At 39.9% G+C, this 15483-nt stretch overlaps 1 protein-coding gene across 1 annotated transcript in view; it reads right to left on the bottom strand.

Annotated features, from left to right (window-relative positions):
- The window catches only part of LNPEP (leucyl and cystinyl aminopeptidase), a 96196-nt gene extending 81820 nt beyond the window's left edge, over positions 1–14376 (bottom strand). Inside the window, exon 1 of the mRNA XM_037529358.2 lies at positions 14277–14376. Coding sequence (XP_037385255.1) covers positions 14277–14295 — 19 coding nt within the window. The 5' untranslated portion in view covers positions 14296–14376. The remainder of the gene's footprint in view (positions 1–14276) is intronic.
- Positions 14377–15483: the final 1107 nt, after the last annotated feature.

Below are 15483 nucleotides of genomic sequence, written 5' to 3'. Positions count from 1 at the left end.
CACCCTCCCAGGCCTCTGACTGTACTCAGTGCCTGTATAAATAAATAAATAAATCTTTAAAAAAAAAAAAAAAAAAAAGCTAAGGGCCTCTCCTGGTATCGAAGGTTCGTTCCCCGGCCTCAGGCGAGGGTCCCACCAAAAAAAAAAAAAAAAAAAAAAAAAAAAGCTAAGATATAGATCTGGTTTGCCAAATAGAAAATATTATTTTAAAATAGTTCTTAAAAAAAAAAGCCAAAATACAGTTGAGTAAGGGAAAATTTTCAAACCAACAACAAAGAGATACATGAAAATCCTAGAAATAAGAAAGCCATGTATTTTAATATATAGCAATATATTATTTGGCCACATCACGTTCCATATAAATGAAGTCAACATGAAACATCCTCTCACGCCATTTTTTTCTGTGGGATAAAATGGACATCAAATGACCTCTATGTATGTGTGCATGAGAGACATGTGCAAGAAGGAAGGGTAGAATAAATGATTAATAGGGGAAAAAAAGAATTAGTGGAGTTCAGATTAAGTGCTATTCAAACTCCTCTACTAAACTTAATCTAAGAAAAGAACAAAAGGTTTCTAAGCATTTGTAATAAGGTCTGTCTCTATGCTCATAGCTTACTAACATTTCAAACTAATAAATGGCCATTAGGATTGTGATAGGTGGAGGGAACACCTCCATGAAAATCAGCGTGTAGTTCACTGTAAGTACTCTCCTTTCCCCACTGCCAGCCAAATACAAATTATGTCATAGTAAGCTAATAACAGATTATCTGTTCCAGGTGTAGTAAATTCCCACAGGTTGATCCCATCTGACCTGATTGGATTCAGGGGTAAAGCTCCAAGAAAGCAGATCAACCCTTGTCATCCATGGCCCCACAGAGTACAGAAGAAAAGGTTGATTCTAATTCTCTTTAAGATCTAAATCATTCCAGCAGGTATGGGACAAAGAGTTTTGTATCATTCTGGACTCCACAGATCAGGACCAGGAGGGGAAAAAAGAATCATTGAACTTAATCCTGTAGCTCTTCAATTCATTAAAATTAAAATAAGTCTTAGAATCTCTAAGGGGTCAAGAAATGAAATGATGGGGGCCTCCCCTGGGGGCGCAGTGGGTGAGTGCTGGGCTGCCAGGCATGCCCGCAGCCTCTGCAGCGCAGGTTTGTTCCCTCCCCGGCTGCAGGGGAGGGTCCCACACACACACACACAAAAAAAAAAAGAAATGATGTATCCATATTATGTGAGTGGGTATTATGAAAGAAGGACAGCTTGCCAAAACCCTTCCTCCATAAGCAGAACATAAACATGTTAAAGGTAATCAAAGAGTTTAAAAAAGAATTGTATCCATTTTAGTTTAGAAACATCCATAGAAATAACTGCAGAATCCTCAAATAACCAAAACATCTGATGTGTGGCTTGTCAGATCTACCTGACTAGAGCATTTTCCTCTCCTGTGACCTAGATCTATCTTAACAAACTTGCAGACCAGTTCAAACAACTCCACTTCCTAGCTGCTGTGGACACCTAAGGCATTCTCTCCATTTCCTGTTTAATGTTTAGAGTAACAATTCTCAGGGGGTGGTGTGAGTGCCTACCTCCAAATCCCTCATACTTCCAGCAGGTCTTCACCATCAAAACTATTTTCATAACAATAGTTTTCCATTCTCACTCATATTCTCTCTCTCTTTTTAAGATTTATTTAATTTTATATAAAAACCGGGGTACAGGCCAAATGCACGGGAGGGTAAGAGGATTCACCAGAGACAGAGCGGGGAACAGAACAGGCAGACTTAAGAAATACACTGCTGAGGGGAGCAGCGGGCAAGACAGGAGAGGTCTGCTTTGCCTTGTGGGATTCTCGCCACCGGCGGGCCAGGATCAAACCCGCACTGCAGAGACTGCCAACAACCCCACAGTGCAGCGCTCAACCACCTGTACCACCAGGGGAGGCCCTCACTCATATTCTCTTGTGAATATTAGTAGAGTTCTTCACAAACTACATGACATGGGATTTAAGAGACTGAATGCAGATGTGAATCTGAAAATCCAGGTGTCTTCTATTAAGTCAGACATTAAAGAGATTTGCAAATGTAAAATAATGCCTCTTATTTTTTTCTTTTTTGGTTTTTGGAAAATAGTTGTTTTTCATTAAAATGTTATGTTAACATGTAAAAGGCTTTTTATAGTTACTATGAAGCAAATATTTTTAAAAACTCTGTGTTAGTTTCTACAATAAATATCTAGAGATATAACCCGCATAAACAAAAGGTTTTAGGGATCCCACAATAATTTTTAACAGTATGAAAGGAGTCCTGAGATCAAAGGTTTGAGAGGCATGACAGCCTTCCAAGATAAAAAAAATTTTTACCAAACTCTCCAGACATCGTGATTCAAACATGGAAGTCTCAGTATAGTATTTGAAAAGTATATAAAGGATATAAATATACAAGGTCTGGATCACTCTACTTCAGGGAAGGGAGAGACCAGGGTCCTGGATTCCTGATGGAAAAAAAATAATTGAACTTAACCATATATGCTCCTTTCAGCAACCTCAGGCAGGAATGTAGTTTCCAATACAGTAGCTGCTATTAATCATTTTAGTTACCTGTGGTCAACTGTGGTCAGAAAATATTATGTTCAAGAAGATATTTTGAGGAAAAAAACATGCACCTAACTTTTACTACAGTATACTGTCATAATTATTCTATTTTATTATTACTGTTGTTAATCTCTTACTGTCTTAACAAACAAATTGAACTTTATCATAAGCATATATGCATGGAAAAAAATAGTTCCATACCATCTTCAATTTTAGGAATCCACTGGGAATCTTGGAATGTATTCTCTGTGGTAAGAAAGATTACTGTATTTTGTTATGGCAGCCCTAGCAGGCTAATATACTGCCTAGACTCTGTTTGCATATAAATATTCCATAAATATAATGGATTTTCAAGAAAGGAAAAAATGGAGTTTTTAGGGGGAAGGAGATGTTAAAGAAACATCTTCCCAGTTCCACACACCACAATTTATGTTATGTGGCCACAGATGGGTTTTGTTCTTCTCAAGATACATTAAATTTTTATTCTTTAATTAACATCAGGACAAAACACTAACCTCCTAGTTACTGTCAGGTCTAAAACACATGCTTTTATATAGTCAGTCAGACTATAACTAACTCTTATTAATTATTCCGCCATGTCAATGAATAGAAAGCCCCCTTAGCAGCTTTATCCAGTAGCCAAGACATTGCTTCACCATCGTTCCACTTTTCATACCAATTCCAGAATATTAGGAAATTGCTCTCTTTTTAAAAGTTGATTCTAATTGCCTTAGGAATTATTTTTGTAGCTCTAATGAAGGCCAAAGTACCCTAATAGCAAGAAAGTTAGCACTGCAGGAAGAGAAATTGATTTAAGTGCACCACTTTGGCCTCAAATTTTTGCACAGGAGCTCTCTCGTTATGAAATAAGCACAAAAAAATGAAAGGAGGAAAATGTTGGGTCACTTTTTAAATTTTGATTTTGAAAATGCTGCAGAATAAGAGATCCCCTCCCTCCATTCATCATCTTCCTTCTTCTCAAACACTGAGACCACGTCTTATTTAGTGCTACCTTCCCTGTAGAAAGCTCAGGGTCTGAAATATAGCAAGTTGCTCAATACTGCAGTTCAGCAGAAAGGGAAACTGGATCAACACTGGTAAGAATGCTCCCAAAAAGTGATTTGCAATAGAGAAGGTTATAGAAAAAAAGAAAAAATGCAAATTCATCTTTCCTTGGGAAAAAGAAAAGAAAACCCTCCAAATTAAAAGTACAAACAATGAAATTGGTATTTAAATGTTTGTTTTGGAGCTATTCAAAATAATATTAGTCTCAGATAATATTTATTGACCATTTAATATGTGTGGGACACTATGTTATACCTAAATACAAGAAAATTATGTTTTTTACATGTAATTGAGGGTTCCTGGTTGAACAAAAAGCATGTACATTCTTTACACAGAATCCAAAATATGGTTTTAACCTTAAACGAGTGATACCTGTGTTTCCATAACATACCATTTATGATACTTTGAGAGTTCTTGGAGAAATGTAGTCTCTAATAATTTACTCCTGAAAGAGAACACTGTATGCTTTACCCTGAGGCTCACCAGGAACAACCATGGCCCAGGGTGAGAAATAGCCATGTGATCCACCCAGGTAATCACCAGTTACTGAGTATTCCTTACATCTTTCACCTTACTGTTTGGTCAAAATAACTACCTTTTATGTTTAGCAAGTTCAAAGTATTACATCTTTGTGAGAAAAAACACATCCAGAGATTCTTGGAAGGGAAGAGGTAAGAAGGTAAACTGCCATCATATTCATAAAAGATTCCCAGAGCCAAAAGCTGTTGCCAAGTATTTATTTAGCAAAAATAATAATGATAAAATAAAGGTGTCGCAGTCACTATAGAAATGTAAAGTCACAAGTAAATTTAGCTTCTCATTAATCTCATGTGAGGAAACATCAAAATAGGTATGAATATAAATGACATATTGTATACATGCCTGTTTGCATTCCCAATGTCTATGAAACAGACTTTGTTACCAGTTAATGAAATGTCCTTCTATATCTTCATTTAACACTACCTCTTTTGGTCTTAAATACCTAACTATATATTTCAAGCCCACCTAACATAAAAAATATGCTTCATAACTAATCTAAGATTGAAACAAGTTCTACATATATCAAAAATGAAGTGTTGCATATTACATTTTCTTAAAGGAACCAGAAAAACACATCTCAGCCAGAATTAAATTGGATGTAGAAATGAGTAGTTCCTCTTTCTTAGGCAACACTTCCCTGAAAGCATTACAAATATGTAATAATTGTTAGTAAATATGAAATGGAAAGACACTTTGTTTACAGGCCTCAAGTCAATAATACCTAGTAAACAATTAAGGTATAAGAAATAGAATTTGTCCTTCAATTATGTTACATATTGTAGAGGTCTCACAAAATGAGGTAGATGCATAGATATATGGATAGAGCTCCAAAATGAAAAAATAAAAGTACAAAACATACGGAAAAGGCATTGAACGAGACTTCTGCTCTCCAAATCTAAATTTTCTAAAACAAAGTACTAATTTGTGTGTTCACATCTTTTTAAAGAAGTGATTTTGCTAGAATATAAACTACTCAAGGGCAGCCTCCATGCTACACTAATAGATATGTGTCCCAGCTTCAAAAGCAAAACTTGAAACAAAAGTTGGCATATGGTTATGATATATTTTAATGTTTTTATTTGATGGAAGTATCTTTTTAAAAACTACTAACTGTTTAAAAAGATATAAGTGGAGAAAAGTCAAAAACAAAACAAATTTTTAAAATACTTGTCAACTGAGGAAAATTTAAAATATATACAAGAAAAATGTATATTAAAATTTTCACCCTATGCTGCTTCTCACGCCCCAAAATGAGCAAGGAGACAGGAAAACTAATTTTGTTTGGTTATATTTTTAGTCTTGGTAATAATAATAAAAGATGAAGAAAAATTATTATCATGATGTAAAAAGGAAAATTTTTTTTTAATTCTTTTTTTTTTAAAATATTTATTTATTTATTTATACAAGCACTGGGTAGAGTCAGAAGTGCGGGAGGTTCCCAAAGCCAGAGCAGGGAACAGAACAAGCAGACTGATGAAGTACACTGCTGAGGGGAGCAGCAGGCGCAGGAGAGGTCTGCACGCCATGTGGGACCCTTGCCGGCGGCCAGGGATCGAACAGGCGCAACAGAGGCTGCGGGCAGCTTCACAACCCAGCGCTCAACCACTGCGCTACTGGGGAGCCCCCCCTCCCCCAAAAAGGAAAATATTTAAAAGGAAAATAACCAAAAAAAGAAACAAGAATTAAACAGATTTCAACTCCGGTGTTAATAGTTTCAAAAAAAAAACAGAACTAAGCACAAAGCACATATCCTATTTTTTTTTCCTGTGTTTATTTTCTGTTTTTTTAATCCACAATGGAATATAAAACCAAGAAAAATTTACAATAATGTACAAAGTTCGAATAATAACATTCATTTCTACGGAACCACCAGAATTCAAAAACATTGTCAATTCCACATAGGAAATACTCTTGTTAAAAGGATACCCAAATGCAAGTCAACACGTGATACATGATATTCCACAGACAACAGAATACAAACAGTATACAAAACTGAAGAATATTCCTTTTATCCTTATAGTTATCAGTTTGGCAATGATCAGAAGTCACAAAAAAATATGCCATTGTATTCACTTAAAAGCTAGCAAATATCCCGGTGTGGAAGAACAATAGAATTACTTTAGTTCTAATTTTCTTTTACCTTTCTAGGCTAAATTATTTACTCTAATGTTTATAATTCTATCAAGCTTTTCCTACAATCAAGTTTACAATCTTTATTTCATATAGTACTTTTAAAGTCTTTCCTGCTAACATGGCTCCCACAGTCCTTGAAAATCCTCAGGCATCTCTTAGATTTAACTATAAAAATCAAAATTGTCAATAATACCTAAACATTTATGTCCATCAATTGCTTTGTAATTCCAAACAGCTGCAAATAATTTTGTAAGATATAAAGTCTATTTTTAATTTTATCAACTATCTGGGTAAGTTTCAAAAGAATTTTAACCTATCATATTTTCTTATTCAAGACAAAATGAATACCAATGAGTTAACAAAATGCATATCACTGAAGGAGATCTACCAAGAAAATTTATAAGAACTCTTCAATCCAAAAGGCTTCTTAGTTAAATACCTTTACTGCTGAATAAATTCACTAGACTTGATCTCAGATGGATTTGAGCAAAAAACCATTTTGATGATAATTCTATGAAATACTTTCCCATATGATTTATCAGAATGATAAAACACAAGGTGCTTGATAGTCAAATCTCTATGGAGCAAAAACTTTGCCATCAGTTTACATGTGACTGAGAGTTAGTTTGCTTATCATTAACCCATTAAAAAAATAGTCAAAGACTGAGATTGTAACCACATTTTTTTGCTTACCAATAATCATTGTCATTTTATTATCTGCAAAGTTTCTATGTAGTCTTTATCTCAGTAGTGTTTCCCAAATTAGCAATTAATGAAAAGAACTATGTACCTAACTGCAATAAACAACTACACTCAAAGGTAGCTATACTTTAGTAAATTTGTGCTTGCTTCTATCCAACATAATATAGTGTATATTTATCGACAATAATTCACAATCAGACTAGACCCTCTTTTCTACATTCAATTATTTTTCTGTGTGCTTTTCTAATTGGACAGTTACCAAATCTTTTAGTAGCATGTATTGATGCAGATGGAAGTGATGCTGCTGTTTTAAAGAGCAATGGATTTCTTATTCCCTCTGATATCCAATATCCTATGCTTAGTCTGAGTTGTTTTCTTAATCTAGTCACACAAACTAGATACTAAAAGGACAATATGTCAGTGGCCCAAAGGGCTTAAGTACATAGCATTTAGTTCAAACAACAGAGAAACTACAGCTAATAAGAACATAAATACATATTTATGGATGTGATCTTAAAAATAAAGGACACACTGGTTCCTCCCATCAAGCTGCAAGGGCCACAGCAGCCTTCTTTACTCATAATCACAGAGGCCCTTTTGACAATTATGGGTCAAGAACAAGTCAGACAAGTATTAATACATGATTTCTGTCTTCAAATCCAACTTAAAGAAATATATTTTAAGTATTTGGCTCTCCTCAATCATTCCCACTAATCTCTATCATTTTTTCCCTAAAAAGAACCTTGAAATGGAGCAATGCTATTGAGGTGATGAATATTCTTACAAATGTTGTGAGCCTTACAACAGTTAATGTGAGAAGTACCATGGCACAAAGCCTCATTCCTCACCAGAAGAGTCCCTTTATGACACCAAATGATACCTTGAGGCAGTTGATTTGGAAACACCACCACCCAGCCCTGGTCACCATTTGCTGTGAACATTCAGGAAAGACAGAAGCACATCCAAAACTCAGACGCACCATATTTTCCCATCTTCCTGTCCCCCCAGTTTAAGAAGTTCACCCCACAGAATCATCAGGAAGCCTTCTTGAACTTCCTTCTCCAGATCATAGGCTTGGCCTCCCCCATAGCACTGATGATGGAGAAGACTTTGGACCACCCAACTCCCCAATGTACAGAAGTCCAGACTATTGGCTTGTGTTTTATTTTGGCAACTGCATTCTTGAAATATGTGGGAAAAATGCCCAGAAGGATCTTCATTAAGCAATACACACTAGAAGGAGAAAAATTTCAAAGGGTCCTCTACAAGTTAAACTTCATTCTCCATTGTATTTTGGAAACTCCCTTGGAATGCCGAATTTTCTTTTTTTGGCAAATGAACTGGTTTCCTCCTAGTGTTGGGATTTAAAAAGAAAACTAGCTGGATCATTGTGCAAGCGTAAGCATCAGTAGAAATGAGAAGCAAAACCAGGCAATAAAGAACAGTAAGTGACTACTATACCAAGGGATATATTCCTATTTCCCTTAACAAGGAGGATAGCTCTACAGTCCTCTATTTTTCTCTTGAAATCTAAAACATTCAGGAAAATAAGTCTTAACTTACAAATGACCATGAGTTTTCTGACTATGAAAGAGAGAAGTACACAGTATGATTAAACTCATGACAAATGTTTTCTACCTCCTTTTCAGGGCCGCCAAATGCCAGCCTTAACTTTCTCAATTCCCTCTCGCCAACTTCATTTGTCCAAAGAGACCCACCTACTACCCTCCTACCAATCCTGATTCTTTTAACCTGCACAACAATGTTCCACTCCCCAAATTCAGGTCACTTCTGAGCCAAAGACTTAAAATTACTTAATAATCTCTGCCTATCAGCTTCCTGCTATACGTTCAATTTCATCTTCATCACCAATTCTCCTCAGTCTCAATTGTGCCTAGAAGTGTTTGTATTCAAAGTCCTTCTGATGTTCCCAGGATAACCATAATGGATTACAACAATGAATCAAGTTATAGTGAATCCTGACCACTCTTCCATAGGCACAGGAACTTTTTACTGTCACTTTCACCAGGGCAAAACTCTCCCTTATGTCAATTTCCTAATGCTCTTACAGGGAGGGCCAAACTGCTGCTGTTTCCTAACAGGAATATTATAATACATCAGTGGAAATGAGAATTTACTGGAAACAGATTATATTATTATAAACAGGTTACAAAGACAATTGTGTTCGGGCCTCCCCTGCTGGCGCAGCGGTTGAGTGCTGGGCTGCAAAGCTGTGCGCAGCCTCAGCAGTGCCGGCTCCATCCCTGGCCACAGGGCTAGGGTCCCACATGGCACGCAGACCTCTCCTGCCGCCTGCTGCTCCCCTCAGCAGTATACTTCGTCACTCTGCCAGTGTTCTGCTCTCCTCTCTGGCTCTGGTGAATTCTCTCACCCTCCCATGCTTCTGACTGTACCCAGTGCTTGTATGAATAAATAAATAAATCTTAAAAAAAAAAAAAAACTTTTCAAAAAAAAAAAAAAACAGACAATTGTGTTCATATATTTCTTAATGAGAACATTGTTAGCTTTATTGCTTTTTTTTCCACATCTATATTTCTATATTGTTATATTAGCATGAAAATAAAACTTTATTCTTTCATATTATGTCTCTTACAGAGGTGAGAATTATCTGGTGACAGATTTATATGGTTTATTTTGTAACTGTGCCTAGCAGAAATTCTACTAGAAAGGGGACATTCCAAAGATGGTATCTGATTGAATTACTGAGCAGGAAATCACTCCTTGCTTATGATAATTTCCTTACAATCTTTCAGGTTATATATCTATTCAGATTGAGTTCTCAAGGATCATTTATAGATAGATGATAATGACTGGTTTTAACGTTTCCTAAAATATGCTGTCGATCTTTCTCAAGACACTGTTTTGGAAGTCCTTTGCTTGTTATGTAAAGCAAAAAAACTTCCATCATTGCTTTCCACTTAAATACTGGATTGGTTTCTAGCTAAAGTCACAACCTTCAACTATTAAATGATGTTAACACTTGCTTTCTATATATTCCTATTTTCCTTAACTGAAATTTAAAAACCTAAGACAGAAGCTAAAACAGAACTGAACATATTTCAGCATATGGAGAAACTAATCTTCCACTTATTAAGAGTTTTTTTCTTCAGTGTGGTAACAGAACAAGAAGAAAATAGGTGGTAAGCTCACATTTTTGGACAGAAAATGCTAAAAATATTCTTTTAAGAGAAATGCATACCTATAACACAACTGTTTTTATAAGATAAAAAAGATGAAATACAATTTTATACTGCATTACAAGCCATGAATATCTACTTTGTTGTCCAAACTTCCCATTTTAGAAGTTGAAAAATACTTTTAACTGTATGCCACTCTTAAAACAAAAATAAAAAGTTTTGAAAGACAGGAAAGTCCCCCTTGTTTAATTATGCACCAGGCTACAGTGCTAAAGTTAGTTCCTATGGGCTTTGTTCATAATTTGTTCATGTTCATATGACAAATTATTTAATATATTTTCAGTTTTGAAACTTCAAAATATTAATGTTTCACCACCCTTTCGCTTTTCTAGAAAGCAGAGAGGAAACACACATATGCGTGCGTGCGCACACACGCAGGAAAAGAAGTCTTTCTCAATCAATATGCTATCAAATCCTGAATGTTTACTTAATAAATTTCTCAAAAGTTCCCTCTGCATATAGAACTATGCATGGTGGAGGATTATGCATGTTTTGGTAGTGGGTGTGGTGAGGTAACAATCCCTTAAGAGGGAGATCCTATACCTCTTAATCACAATGTTGTAAACCAATGCTACCTCAAAAAAGAAAAATCCTTTCTGTTGAGTACTTCTAGTATCCTCAAAATGAAGCTGCAGATTCCTAGAACCAATCTCAGACCAATCAGATGGTGATCCTAGCATGTATTTACATTCCTTAACATGAATTTAAGTTTTTCTGAAATACCCCAACTCTGCCTGCAAATGAGTACACATAAAGCTAGAGTCATTAAATAATTACTTGACCTAATCTAGTACATCTAACAGAAGACCTTGAAAGTTACTATGTACTTTTTTGGTTTTGGTAATATATAAGGTAATACTTCTTAATAGTTTCACCTCTACCTTCCTTACAGAAACATGACAGTGGCAATCTTGAATACTAGTCCAACACATTCTCTCCTCATAAAATGTCCAGAACCAAACTAATTATCCAGTCTTAAGAATAATAGTTGGCAGTCCTTTCCAATGCAAGACCAAAAAAATCTCCTGAGCCAAATTACTAGCACTACAATCCTTCCGTATAAGTCCCTTCTAGAGATGTGTATATTAAATGGGTTACAGTAGTGTATATTACCTAGACAGGTTAACACAGGATGTTCACAAAATAAATCCATTATCAGCAGTCCACAAAAACAAAAAACAGAACCAGAAAGACAAGCCATACCAGGTGCAAGTTTTGACAAAAAAAGCAGGGAAAGAATACCCTTCTGAATTGATTTGTATGTACTGCCAGTATGATAAAACAGAAACTAAAGTTCTGCCTCCTTTACAAATTTATAGGTCAGAGTTAAAACCACTGAGAAAATTTTAACTGAAAGTTATGTGGTCCTCAATTATTCAAACTATTTTTGTTAAGCTCCCACACCTCTCTCCACATTAAGAAAGTTTAAGTGGTGAAGATTTTATTAAAAGAGGATGAAGGTGTAACTAAAGTCAATACCAAGCTTGATAAGTTCCGCAATCATAAATCCTATGAATAATGAAATACTCTGTGCATCAGAACACCGAGAACTCTGATAGAAGAATTATTTATACATACATTTTGTACTCAAAAGGACTGAGAATAAAGAAACATACTTTCCACTATTTCATGTGCTGTTTGAAGACACTAAAACATTCTACAACTATACTTCAAAAGTTCTGCAATAAATAACCAATCTACCTGGAACATGAAAAGCACCTCAAATTGCTAGAAGCAAATTTCTTGTTGCCTTAAGATGCTGCAGTTTCTATTCTTGTTAAAGGATGTTAAATGAGGCTCTGAGGAGTGATTAACACAGTAACTAAAATGATGCATTGCCAAACTATCTCCAACATAGACTGAAAGTTTGGAAGATAGAAAAGAATGAGAAATGCAATTTACCACACAAAGGTTGAAGCATTGCTTCCTTTTTGTTCTCACTGGAATTTTTCCACGCCTTCCCAGATGTGACAAGTTGCAAATATTTACATCTAAAGTAACATAATCTATGAGATGAGAAAAGGTTATGACTTTTTTTTTTTTTTTTTTTTTTTGGTGGGACCCTCGCAGGCGAGGAACGAACCCGCGCTGCAGAGATTGCGGGCAGCCTCGCAGCCCAGCGCTCAACCGCTGCGCCACCAGGGGAGGCCCGAAAAAGTTCCAATTTTAAGACTTGAGAATGCACTTTAATTCTGTAGGCACAGGTTCACAAATCAGTTAACAATCTTAGCCAAGTGAGTGACTAACCCTTGTTATGATTACTTTTTTTTTATTTAGAAGAAATTTCACATTAAAATCTTACAAATGGGGTGCCTCCCTGGTGGCCCAAGGGGTTAAGCACTGCACTATGAAGCAATCCGAAGCCTCTGCAGCACGAGTTCGATCCCCAGCTGGCCAGGGAGCAACCCACATGGTGCAGCAGACCACTCCTGACTCGCCTGCTGCTTCCCTCAGCAGTGTACTTCCGTCAATCTGCCTGTTCTGTTCCCCTCTCTGTCTTTGGTGAATCCTCTCATCCCTCGCCCCCCCTTCCCACATCTCTGGCCTGTACCCCAGCTCTTGTATGCATAAATAATTCTTAAAAAAATAAATAAAATCTTACAAATGGGAAGCTCTGAGCATTTTACCTAGAACAAAGACTTAATGATTTGTATTAAACATATTTTTAACATTAAAGTACTAGATGGTCTCTAAGCTCAAATCTTCCTTTTCTCTTAGTAACTTTACTAGATTATTCTTAGAACCTTAGTAATTACAAATGGAACCTAAATGAAAAAGAAAATTCAGAATTAAAGCTGTCATCATTAAGTTTAATTGAAGAGCACAGACGGGAAGACGGTAGTAGAACTGGGCATTCTGAATTAGAACAGGGAGAATATAAAGAGTAGTTCAAGTCTCATGAATGAAGGACCAGAATATAACAAAGTCTAGCTGGAGTTTGGAATATAGTGGACCACGTGTCTGTCTCTTGGGTGATAACTGATCCACTCAAACAGGGGTAGATTGCGTCCATCACAGGGACAAACTACCCGCAGAAAAACACATGTTAACTAGACAGTGACTCCTTGAATTTTTGTGTAAATTCTCCCTTACCTGCAAGTTCCCTACTTCCCATCTCACAAGCAACTATGGCACAAAATCTAAGCCATCTCTCCCCTATTTGTGACTCAGGCACTTCTGGTCCAAACAAAAGCGATCGTTTTAACGAGGGTGGGATTTCTTCTCTCCATTCAGGAAAGGGCTGTGGCTGTTTTGCAGGACAGCCTGCAGGTTCCTGCGCTGACCCTCGCCTCGAGCCACACTGTGCATTCGGTGTTCTATTCTTTCCTCCACCAATATCATCGTGACGGACCCTTGATATTTAGAGTCTTCACCTGATACACTGACACCGTCGGCAGCGGGCGAAAGGAAGCTCGCGCGCCCTCGGCGCCAGGCAGAAGGGTGGCACGCGGGCAGGACTTCCTCCCGAGCGCACGTTTCCCTTCCTTCCACTAAATTAACCTGCCGGCCCCCACCCCCACCTCGCCCAATTAGGAAAAGTCACGGCGGCAACTCGCTGAAGGGCAGGCGGACAGCTCCCGGCGCGCCTCCGAAGTTGGGTTTGGCAGGGGCCGCGCGCGGCTCCCTCCCCCGGCCCGGGAGCCGAGGCCGACGCCGCCTTCCCCGGGGGCTGCCCGGGCTGCCAACTTTCCCGCAGCCTCCTCCTCCGCGCGCAGCAGCCCAAACTTTGCCGTTGGCTCAACCTGGCCGCGCCGCGGAGCGCCCGGCATGGCCGCGCCCAGCCCCCACGCCCGGCAGGGGCAGGGCCCGCCCGACCTGCGCGCCGGCCCCCGGGCCCGCGCGGCCGCCGCCCGCCCCCAGCCCCGGCCGCCCCCCGGCCCCCTTCACCCGCCCAAGCCCTCGCGGGGAGCCCGGGATGGGGCGCCCGCAGCCCGATCCCGCGACTCCCCTGTGTCAGGACTCCCCTCGACCCCCTGGGCCCCAGAGAGCCCCGGGCCCGGCGCCACAGGACGCCCACTCACCATTGGTGAAGGGCTCCATTTTCCCCCCTCGGCGGCTCCGCGCGGCCGAAGCGCCCAGGCTTCCTACTCCGAGAGCTGAGGCGGCCCGGCGGACTGAGCATGCCCAGCGCGGGCGCCCAGGGCGGTCGGGGAGGCGCCGGGGGTGAAGCCGCTCCTGCGTTCCGGCCGCCGCCGCTCCGGGTTTTCACAGCAGCTGCAGCGAGAGCGAGCGAGACCGGAGAGAAAAACAGCGCCCAGGGTACCTCGCCTGCCCGGCGGCCCAGGGGAGGGAGAGGAAGGGGCGGGGCAGTGGGCGGGGCATGAGCAAGCCCCGCCCCGGCCAACCCGGCTGTCCCCTCTAGCCCTGGCAGCGCGGGCCCCCGCTGTGGTCTCGCAACCGACCTGGTGGTCAGCGGGCTCCGGGGTCCGCCCGGTCCCAGGCGATGGGACTGGACACTGTGCGGGAAGCACACGGCCATTGCTCCACGGTCAGAAAATAAACATAAGCAGGCACACGAGGGCCTCCCTGGTGGTGCAAGGGGTGAAGACACAGCCTATGAAGCCGTCTGCAGCCATTGCAGCACAAGTTCGATCCCCGGCTGCCAGGGAGCAACCCACATGGCGCGGCAGACCTCTCTTGTCGCGCCCGCTGCTCCCCTCAGCAGTGTGTTTGTGTCTGCCTGTTCTGTTCCCCACTCTGTCTCTGGTGAATCCTCTTACCCCCTGCACCTGTCCTGTACCCCAACTCTTGTATGCATAAATAAATAAATCTTTTTTTAAAAAAAAAAGGTACACGAAACTAAAGTAAATGTCCCGCTGAGCATGAAATCAGGGTGGTATGATGGAGAGTAAGTGGGCTGCTAGTGTAACAGGGTGGTCCCCAGGAAAGGGGGAGGTTCCCTGCCCCACCCAAGGAAGGGTGGAGCTGAGCAGGAAGAGAAGAAGCTGCAAGAGACTGAGGAAGGAAGGAAGCAGGATGGAGCCAGGAGACCTGGAGGAGGCGCATGGAGCCTAGAGACACGTGAAGAAACGGCGCTTGTCTTTGGGTCGTGGACTGGGTGACACAGACGTGGGTGAGACCTGTGGGGAGGTGACAATGGCAGCTTTTATCTTGATGTTGATTTTGCTCTTTTCCTTCCGGGCTTGTCTGGTTGTTTGTGACCCTTTTCTGTGGGTCCCCACTGGAAGATGTTTTAGACTTGTGGCAGGCTTTGGGGCCTTGCTCTGG

This window comes from Talpa occidentalis, unplaced genomic scaffold (genome assembly GCF_014898055.3).
Source record: "Talpa occidentalis isolate TD23 unplaced genomic scaffold, MPIMG_talOcc4v2.1 talOcc4.6, whole genome shotgun sequence".
Lineage (NCBI taxonomy): Eukaryota > Metazoa > Chordata > Mammalia > Eulipotyphla > Talpidae > Talpa > Talpa occidentalis.
The sequence above is the reverse complement of the archived record's forward strand: the minus strand, read 5'-3'. Positions and strand labels throughout refer to the sequence as shown.